This window comes from Myxocyprinus asiaticus, chromosome 49 (assembly GCF_019703515.2).
Source record: "Myxocyprinus asiaticus isolate MX2 ecotype Aquarium Trade chromosome 49, UBuf_Myxa_2, whole genome shotgun sequence".
Classification (NCBI taxonomy): Eukaryota; Metazoa; Chordata; class Actinopteri; order Cypriniformes; family Catostomidae; genus Myxocyprinus; species Myxocyprinus asiaticus.
In genome coordinates this window covers 16,255,867-16,265,692 of record NC_059392.1, presented here as the reverse complement: position 1 = coordinate 16,265,692, position 9,826 = coordinate 16,255,867, and the positions used below count along the sequence as shown (strand labels likewise).

Here is a 9,826-nt window from a genome sequence, read left to right as displayed (position 1 = left end):
CAAAGCACGCCAAAAGAGCCCAGGACCAATCGCCCATTTCCATGACGCACTGTGAATGACGCAATCGAGTTGGTCTCTCTAAACTCTCAAACTTCTTATATTTCTGTATATATCTGAATATTTTGCAGTAATATTAAAATACTATATTTTTCCTATACTTCTAATCAACAACTTTAAATCAATAGTTTTATATTTTTCCATCGTTTTCAATTCGATATTGTAGTTCATTCTCTCATTGAGGACCTTACCTTTGTGTTCTGTCTGATTTTCAAATACTTTTTTGATTAAACTCAAAGCTTGTAATGTTATGATTCATCTTGGAGCTGGTTGGTTTATTTCATGTTTTACAACTCTCTTTCACGAGTTTTATGAAATCCCTATGAAACAAAAATATTGGGAAAAATGCTTACGGAACCAAGACGTATGAAAAAGTGAGCAGGCATTGTTGCGCTCTAATAAAAAGAACATGCATCTGAATGTAAGTTGTATTATAAGGAGGCACAGATGCAAACTGTAGTCTATGTGTCTTTAGACAATTCTCCATGTTACTGGATGTGACTCTGCAATAGTGCCTGTATGTAGAATGACCTACATACTACAACCTACACGTTTATACATTACCCATTCATTCTGTACGGCTGCCTGTTTACTTAATAGTTTAAGGGCTTAGGGCATTGCTTAAGAGTTCTACATCATTGGTGGGTGTGTGTGTGTGTGTGTGTGTGTGTGTGTGTGTACCGTACATTGTTTGCTTTTGTAGTTCACAGTTCTTTGGCTTTGTATAGATGCTGTGTCGAGTGACAGACTCCGAATAACCAAGGAGCAGCAAAGAACAAACAACCACAGAGAGCGACATTCCTACATACACAAAGTCTCTCTTTCTTTTTCTGGATTAGCTCTGGGCAAAGCTACTGTGTATCAGAGTGTCAGTTAGGTATGTGGAGCCAGTGTCTGTTCAGAATAGACTCTGTTTAAATGGAAGCTGGGCTACGTACCGCTGACGTTGCTGTGATTGTGTCGCTGTTATGGAGACCAGATTGACATGCATTTATACACAGAGTCCACAGGCTCAGTCTCTGAGTCAAAACAACAATGGTTGACTCTGCTAGAGTTAGCTAATAGTCACTTAAGTGACCTAAGATTACATTTGTTTACCTTAAAGGTGCACTCAAATAATTATTTATGCATGTCATCGTGTACTTTCACTGACACTTAGGGGCATGGATGCAGCATCATTCAAACGCAACAGTTTTCAGTGACCAATGCCATTGTAGAAATTCACTATTAACAGTCAGTCATGATTAATTTAATCCATGAGTGAAAGTGTCCAATAACAGGGTGGTTACTGAGATAAAGTGAGTCTGGTCATGTGATTCTAAAATGGCAGCACCCATGTGCGGACCCTCTCCATGTCGAATAAAACAGCTTTTATAAGGTTACTGATATGACTGAAGTCATCATTTCATGTGAGTGCTCATGATTTTATACATGTTACAAAATTACTATTAATTTCATAAGGAGTAAAACATGCTTAATGAGGAAAAAAATACTGAGTGCACCTTTAAGATTCTAGTATAGTTTGTCCTGAACAGGGACACTCTATGAGGATTGTTAATAAGCATAAATACTCAATGTGAAACTAGTCCACTGAGTGTCCATAGAGCTGACGTCAATCTGTAGGCCAACCCAGCGAATTCCTCATTGGTTCCCAAGGCCAAAGGATTTTCAATTGGATTTCAGAATAGTAGTTTTTGTATTTGACAAAATTACACACAGCCCTACCTCAAACCCAAATAGCACACTTACATCTTTTCTTCTGGAAAACATCACACATTAACATCTGCTAAACATCTTTAAAATATCAGATTTACAAACATTCTAAATCATGAACGTCTCAAAGACATCTGCTGAATGTCTTATTGACATTTCAGATGAGCGAACAACCTAAAAAAATCTCCCAGACGTAAACACACATCAAATGGACATCCAGGTGTACGTGTGCTTTCAGGGAAGTGAACTTTGAAACCATTGTGTATTTAAGAAATGTAAGTTGCAAACAAGTTGCTACATAAGGCCTACAATGGTTGTCCCATCATTCGACAAGCATGTTAACACTTATGTTGTACAATAAAATGTGAAAGCCTTCATGTTTCCCACAGGCCTTATGTTTTCTCATAAATAGAAAATTTGTGTACTAAAAAGCCATTAAAAATATTAGAAACCCATTGTTCAAGAATGCTGATTCTCTTCTGGTTTAAGAACTTCACACTGAACAGCTCAACAGAAGCTTCCTTCAAGCATTGTTCGCCATGCCCTGGTGATGGGGGCTCTCACAGAGACAGACTGGGACAGAACTATGTGGATGACTCTTGTACCTGACCTCACCAGGGGTCAGAGGGTTTAAGTAAGGCTAATCTCAGATAATATATCGCTTTAGCGTTAAACCATTTTTTACGTTTTTCAAACCGTTTCACTCTCCTCACATAGGTGCAGCCTTTAAATATTAAGAAAAGGCCTCCACCTAGTGGACACAAGGGACAGGGACAATAAGAGTATTTGTTTCATGGCTGAAACAAGAGGCAAAAGTTTCATAACAAACAATTTAAGGCATATAGAAAAAAAAGTACTGATAATGTCGCACTCAGGCAGCCTGAACAGGCGCAAGCTTTCTGTTCATGAACATCTATTTTGGCACCAATTGCTCTGCCTATTTATTTGTTACTTAAAATGAAAATTTCACAGCAAATATTCTTCAATAAAAAGTAATTTTTGCAGATAGTTTCTTATTTAACGCTCCAATAAATTATGGCTAATGTATTTATGGAATAATATTTCATTTAGATTAAATTCATGCCAGACTCAAATTGCAAGAAAAGGTTTAAGAAAGCCATTCAAGAAAGGTTAAACCAGACACGAGACACACGAGCATGCTGGCTCAAACCTTGAAAGAAATGAACGGTGAAAACTAAAGTTGAGATTCCTGATAAACTAGACGAAAAAAATAATAAAATAAATGCATTTGCCATAACAACTTGTATATCTAACATAACATAACTTGTACATGTATATGTGTATTAGACAGTTAAAGGAACAGAACCGTGGAACAAAACATGTTTAAAAAATCTTTTCAGGTCTTTTTGCCATATGAAAGTGAACAGTGAATCTGGGCTGTTGAGCTTCATAGAGGTCAAAAAGCACCATAAAACCCACAGTAAAAGCAGTCGATATGACATGCACTACTTTCCAAATCTTCTGAAGCCATACAGGTCACTTTGTGTGATGAACAGACCAAAATATAAGTTGATATTCACCATATATCTTTAAAACAAATTAAAGTATAAGAAGGACAATTTCACCAGCTTATAATGTTCTGAACATTTATTCAGACATTCCCCTCAGAAACAACAATATACACTGAGCAACAGCACACATTTAGCACAAAGAGACTAGGTGTATGTCATCATCAGGCTGAGAATTGGTGGAGGGTCCTAAGAATTCCACTACATTAAAAAAAAAATCAGAATCAGTGCAATTCTCATTTGCCTTCACTTATATCTGTATGAGCAGATCGGTGATTGGAAATGTAATTTGCTGCTCTGCAGGGTCTTTGTGTTTCTTTCTTGCTCCACATCCTTCTTTGACCAAAGGACGAACCTTCAAGCAAATGTGAAGAGAGAGACCCTTAATGTTCAGTGCCTTGAAGATCCTTTACCTAGATGAAAACAGTCATCAAAAGTCATACGTTTAATTATTTTATATCAGACTATCACCATTAAACAGTAAATGTACCGCCTTGTAAGTATATATATATATATATATAAGCAAGCATCATCATATACCAGCTCTCTGTATAGTGACCCAAAAGTAGTCCTTGTTGTGATGATGTAAAACTACAATTTTTTTAAATCCTGTTATCATATAAACCGAGTCTACACTAAATCATGATAAGGCTGCTACCTTCCATGACCTTCAGGTGAACATCTTCTTTAATTTAGAGAAAAATCCACCTTCTTCTTTCTCTGGCTCTTCTTCTCTGCTCTGCCCTGATTCTGAGGTCTTTTCAGCCTGAGAGCTTCCTACAAACACAGATTAAATTTAAAAAAAGTGCAAACTCTAAAAGTGCAAGAAGTTCCCTTATTGGGCTAGGGTTAGTCTCTAGTAATTATAATTAGCTTCATAAATAAAAGAGAATATATGGTGATCACCTGTGGCTGGTTTGGTAACTCCATTAACAGTCCCCTCCACATCTGTCTCATCTTCTGCATAGCTAAGGAGCAAGTTTCGCTGCCGGTTTGTCAGCTTTCTGTGGAGGATCCATGAGATACTTGAGACAAACACAAACAGGATATGCATAATTGTGTGTTTCAGTGAATGTCCCTTACTTGGGAATTTTGATTTTGATATGTACGTGATGGTCTCCATAACCAAAACTATTCATGCGTGGGATGCCTTTTCCCGCCAGTCTGATCTTCTGGTCTGTCTGAATGCCTGGAGGAATCTGCAGGAAAGACATCACCTCTTTTAGTCATAATAAACATACAGCATTGAAGAATTCCATTAAGGTTCTATAAAAGTTTATCTTTTCCTCTAACCGCAATGTCGATGGCACTGTACAGGCCCTGTGCTTTGGCTGTTCCTCCTAGGATCGCTTGTGCTACTGAAATCATCACATCAGAATGGATATCAGACCCGTCACGACGAAATACTGGACTCCTCTGGACCTGCAACACATATACAGTATATTGCTTGAATTAGCATGTCCAATTATATTTCTCTAATGTAGTTTTAAATTCAAATTAAATTGACAGTACTTTATTGTAGGGCTGTCAATTTAATGTGTTTATTCAGTAAAATTAATTAGATTAAAAAAAAATAACGCAATCATGTCCGTGCTTATTATTAAGGAATATTTGTACCATCAGAGCAATTCAAGCTTGAAGTTCCACCTGTTCTCAGCAGGGGGCAGTAACCGAAACTCTAGCTGTATAGGCAATGCGCAGCTGTACAGACAACAAACCACCCTCAGGCTTGCTTGACACTAGTAACAGCACACGATTAGGATGCGTGCTTGCGCACCTGGACAGAGTGTAATTCCCCAAGACGTGTTTTTCCTTTCTTTTCTATTTTTTTGGGGGGTTTCTCCTCTTTTTCTCCCCAATTTGGAATGCCCAATTCCCAATGCGCTCTAAGTCCTCGTGGTGGCGTAGTGACTCGCCTCAATCCGGGAGGGAGGCTGAGGACAAATCTCAGTTGCCTTCGAGTCTAAGACCGTCAATCCGCGCATCTTATCACGTGGCTTGTTGAGCGCGTTACCGCGGAGACCTAGCGCGTGTGGAGGCTCATGCTATTCTCCGCAGCATCCACGCACAACTCACCACGCGCCCCACCGAGAGCTAACCACATTATAGTGACCACAAGGAGGTTACCCCAACGCGACTCTACTCACCCTAGCAACCGGGCCAATTGGTTGCTTAGGAAGCCTGACTTGACTCACTCAGCACGCCCTGGATTCGAACTTGCGACTCCAAGTGTGGTAGTCAGCGTCTTTACTTGCTGAGCTACCCAGGCCCACAAGACGTGTTTTTCTAAGTTTTAAACTGTGTTTAACTTTACACAGTGACCCAAAAACAAATTTAAAATATTTGCAATAATGATAATTCGCTTATTAACAGAGACACATGGGGGGAAATCTTACTTGAATGTAACTTACCCTAAATGTAACATACATGTATTTCTTCCCAACCGGGACCTTTACTGTCTGTCCGTCCTCTATACCTGAAAACAGCAGACAATCAGTACCACATACATACTGTACACAGGCACTGCTTATTCTCTGCTAAAATTAGACAGAACACTACAGAAAGTCCCAGACTCACACCTGCGGGCACAGGCACCATGACAGTCTGTTTTTGCTTGGTTTGTCCTGTTCCTCTGCACATGACACAGGGAGTGATGATGATAGAGCCCCGCCCACCACACCGCCTACATGTAGAGCGCATCACAAAGGGACCGGTGTTTATAGACTCCTGTATAAACACAAACAGGGTAAAATGTCTAAAAATGTGTTACCCCATTATCATTTGAGAGCATCTTGTGTGTTAACATGGTCAATGTCACAAATTTGCACACATTTGATTGGTGACCAAGAAATAGTGCAAAAGCTTAAATATTTCTGAAACATTTCACGTCATAACTCACCATGCCTGTACCGTTGCAATAGTGACAGTGTGAGACTTTAGTTCCCGGTTCATGACCTTTTCCATCACAGCGTGGGCAGCTATCATCTATGTTGACCGTTATCTCCTTATTCACGCCCTTAGCAGCCTGAATGAACGTCAGCTCCATCACAAACTACAGAGAGAGAGGGTTCACATATACATAAGGTTGGGATTTAAAGAGGAACACAAATAAGGGACTATGATCACTGGCTTTTTGCTGTGTGTCTCACTTCAGGTGTCTGTTCAAACATTGAGTTGAGGTCTCCAAAGCCACGTCCTCCCGCAAACTCTCCAAAGATTTTCCTGAACAGCTCCTCTGGGTCCACGCTGGCTCCGCCTCTCCAGTACTGCTGCTGCCCCGTCCCACTTGAGCTCGGACCAGCAGAACCATATGTGTCATACTGTTTCCTTTTCAGCTCATCACTGAGGGTCTATACACACACCAGTAATATAAATACACCTTATCAACAATCCTGAAAGGGTGAATCTCAAGAAAATATGTGTGTGGCTCCTATTTCAAAATGGATAGAAATGTAGTGACTATGTTTAATAAAAAAATCTAGTAACTAGAAAAGAAGACACTACATTTTGCATGCAGAAAATAAAGCCTATTTTTTGTACCATTAAGATTATTTCCATAATGACATTTTTTAATGACAATTAAGCACATTCCCCCCTCCAGTTCTCAAGAGTTGTTTTTTGTAATTCTCATTATCCTAAAGGATTTTCATTAAATGTAGATTGTTTTTAATTATTTTTTTTTATTAAAATGTAATTAAACTCAGCATCAATAAAAAGTAGTACAACAAATACTACCATGATGTATATAAATACTTTAAATTTAAGTAATATAATATATTTATATAATATAATATTATGGGCAATAAAGAGGGGAGGGGGTGGGTAAAAAAATAATGATATATTATTTAAATGTAAAGTATATTTACATAATGTTGGTAATTGTACTGCCTTTAATTTATGTTCATTTTAATTTAAATACACCATAAATGGACACATCACAAACAGACACAAGGATTTTTTAAAACATTAAAATTAGCTTACATTTAAGGCAATACAACAAATACTAACATGATGTATAAACACTTTTAAATAATATACCATTATTTTGTTACATGATTACTGTGATGACAATTAAGAAAATAGGCTTATTTTCTTAATGTAAAATATAATTTTGATTTTTTTTTTTTTTTTTGCATAAAAAATTATAATAAATAATTTTAATGTAAAGTATTCTTTACATCATGGAAGTACTTGTACTGCCTTTCATTTATGCTAATTTAAATACAATAAATAAATCATTGTGTCCAGAATTTATACATCATAAAATGGACACATCATAAACAGACACAATGTTTTTTTATGATTAAAATTAGCATAAAGGCAGTACAACAAAAACTACCTTGCTGTATAAATAATATGCCATTATTTTTATTATTACTTTCAAAACAATTAAAAAAATAGGCTTTATTTTCTTTATGCAATATATATATATATATATATATATATATATATATATTTTTTTTTTTTTTTTTATTTGCATAAAAAAAAATAATAATAATAAATCATTTAAATATAAAGTGTTTGTTTTTTTACATCATGGATATTGTACTGCCTATAATTTATGCAAATGTAACTTTTTAAAAAATCATTGTGTCCGGAATTTACGCATCATAAATGGACACATCATAAACAGACACAATATTTTTTTTGTATTAAAATTAGCATAAAGGCAGTACAACAAATACTACCATATAAATGCATCACATTCAAATAATATACAATTCTTTTTTACGCATTACTGTTATAACAATAAAGATAATAGGTTTGATTTTCTTTATGTAAAATATAATTTTATTTATAATTTTTTTTGTGTAAAAAATAATAATAATATATCATTTAAAAAGTAAATTATTTTTAACATCATGTAAGTACTTGTATTGCCTTTAAATTTTTTTATTATTATTATTTATGTATTTTTTAAAATCATTGTGACCAGAATTTATATATCATAAAACAGACACAACAATTTTTTTAATTAAAATGAGCAAAAATTAAAGACAATACAAGTGTAACCAATTTGTATAAATACTTTATATTTAAATAATATATATATATATTTTAATGCGTTAAAGTAATAACAATGGGCAGTAAAGAAAATAGAATATAATTTTGGTTATTGTTTTTTTTTTTTTTTTCTTTGTTCTGATCTGAACATGTTTATAACAGGCTTAAAAATTCAAGTCAATTCAGTTTTATTTGTATAGCGCTTGTCACAATACACTTTATTTTAAAGCAGCTTTACAATAAATAATACTGTAATGTCAAAAAAATAATAATAATAAAATAATTCACAAAATATGTGTGCATGGTAATGCCAAATGTTTAGAGTAAAAATGCACATCAAAAACTTCCTTACCTCATATGCCTCTGCCAGTTTGGCAAACTTCTCTTTAGCTTGGGGGTCATCTGGGTTGGTGTCTGGATGATATTTCTTGGCCAACTGAGAGAAAATATTCATGTTACACACCCAAAGCGAATCACCCTCAAAGGCAACAAACAGATTTGACATGAGTTTTCAAACCTGGTAGTATGCTTTCTTAATCTCTTTCTGAGTGGCTGTACGAGGAACCCCCAAAACCTCATAGAAATCCTGTTGATGGCACACAGAGCTGGTGTGGAAGAATTGAGAGCTGCAAACACTGTGGCTCCTCAACTCTGAAAAACACAATTCATTCATCAAATAAAGTCCTTAATGCTGAAGGGACATCTGGCATCACATGGTGTCTGTCATGCGTCCTTCAAACAATTTAAGAAGCTTTTAACATTAATTTAGTTATTGATGACAGTTCCAAGTATTCACAGTAGAGACAATAACTGTAGTAACCCTACATTATAAGGGCAATAATGTTAGTCAGTTGCATCATTCTTGTTTTATTTTTTCTTCTTCAATTCCAGTGACATAATTGGCTTAAATATAATAATATGCTGCTTATTCCTGATATATCAATGCAAAGTAACTCTGCTTCTATTAACTACAGTTCATACGTAAGAAGCTCACCTGACACCCCCTTCAATGTCACACCACCTCTATGCCTCCAACAGCTTAAATTACCACCCGTTACATAACTGCGAGTACTCCATTTCGTCAAAGCCGAAATATCTCCGTGTTGAGAAGACTTTAAAAGTGCACAGGTGCTGCGGATTCCAGGTAAACCGGCTGACAGCCAACGTGCAGAGCAGCGAGCACTGGAGGCTGCCATGTTTACATCGCTCTATGCGCACTGCGCACGCGCAAGGTGTTTCACGTTTACAGGCGCTATTCGGTTTATTACCTCTAGATAGAGCTGTATGAGCACAGTATGGTGATATACAGCTTCCCCTAAATAAGTATATGAAAATCGTTGAATCAGATGACAACATAACAACCCATAGTGGCATTTATTTTAAGGAAATATACCACAAGAACACTTTTCAAGCAAAACATTTCACAAAACAACTTGTTAGCCACCTGTGATTCAAATAGTAGTAGAGTGGAACTAGCATCACTATGAACAAGGGTTTGACTCCCAGGGCAAACACTACATATA

At 36.1% G+C, this 9,826-nt stretch overlaps 1 protein-coding gene across 3 annotated transcripts; it reads right to left on the bottom strand.

The window, feature by feature from the left end:
• Window positions 1-3,359: 3,359 nt before the first annotated feature.
• On the bottom strand, window positions 3,360-9,512 carry dnaja3b (DnaJ heat shock protein family (Hsp40) member A3b). Of its 3 annotated transcripts, none has more exons than XM_051693739.1 (12): window positions 9,298-9,512; window positions 8,821-8,954; window positions 8,656-8,739; window positions 6,449-6,649; window positions 6,199-6,351; window positions 5,879-6,026; window positions 5,711-5,775; window positions 4,593-4,721; window positions 4,383-4,498; window positions 4,206-4,303; window positions 4,008-4,076; window positions 3,360-3,712 (listed from the first exon to the last, which is right to left on the bottom strand). In XM_051693739.1, the coding sequence occupies exons 1-12, from the start codon at window positions 9,497-9,499 to the stop codon at window positions 3,690-3,692; spliced, it is 1,422 nt and encodes a 473-aa protein (XP_051549699.1). In that variant the 5' UTR covers window positions 9,500-9,512; the 3' UTR covers window positions 3,360-3,689. The 3 variants fall into 3 exon arrangements, with proteins under 3 accessions (XP_051549699.1, XP_051549700.1, XP_051549698.1); XM_051693738.1 differs by having other exon boundaries at window positions 3,361-3,712; window positions 3,958-4,076; XM_051693740.1 differs by lacking the exon at window positions 4,008-4,076.
• Between the last annotated feature and the right edge of the window lie 314 nt (window positions 9,513-9,826).

What these genes read in the sequence shown, in the direction of transcription:
- dnaja3b (XM_051693738.1), bottom strand. Translation starts at nt 9,499, where the DNA reads ATGGCAGCCTCCAGTGCTCGCTGCTCTGCACGTTGGCTGTCAGCCGGT. An exon ending in CATGGTGCCTGTGCCCGCAG is followed by an intron (nt 5,776 to 5,878) that starts GTGTGAGTCTGG and finishes TGCTGTTTTCAG; the next exon opens with GTATAGAGGACGGACAGACA. An exon ending in ATCAAAATCAAAATTCCCAA is followed by an intron (nt 4,304 to 4,382) that starts GTAAGGGACATT and finishes GATCCTCCACAG; the next exon opens with AAAGCTGACAAACCGGCAGC.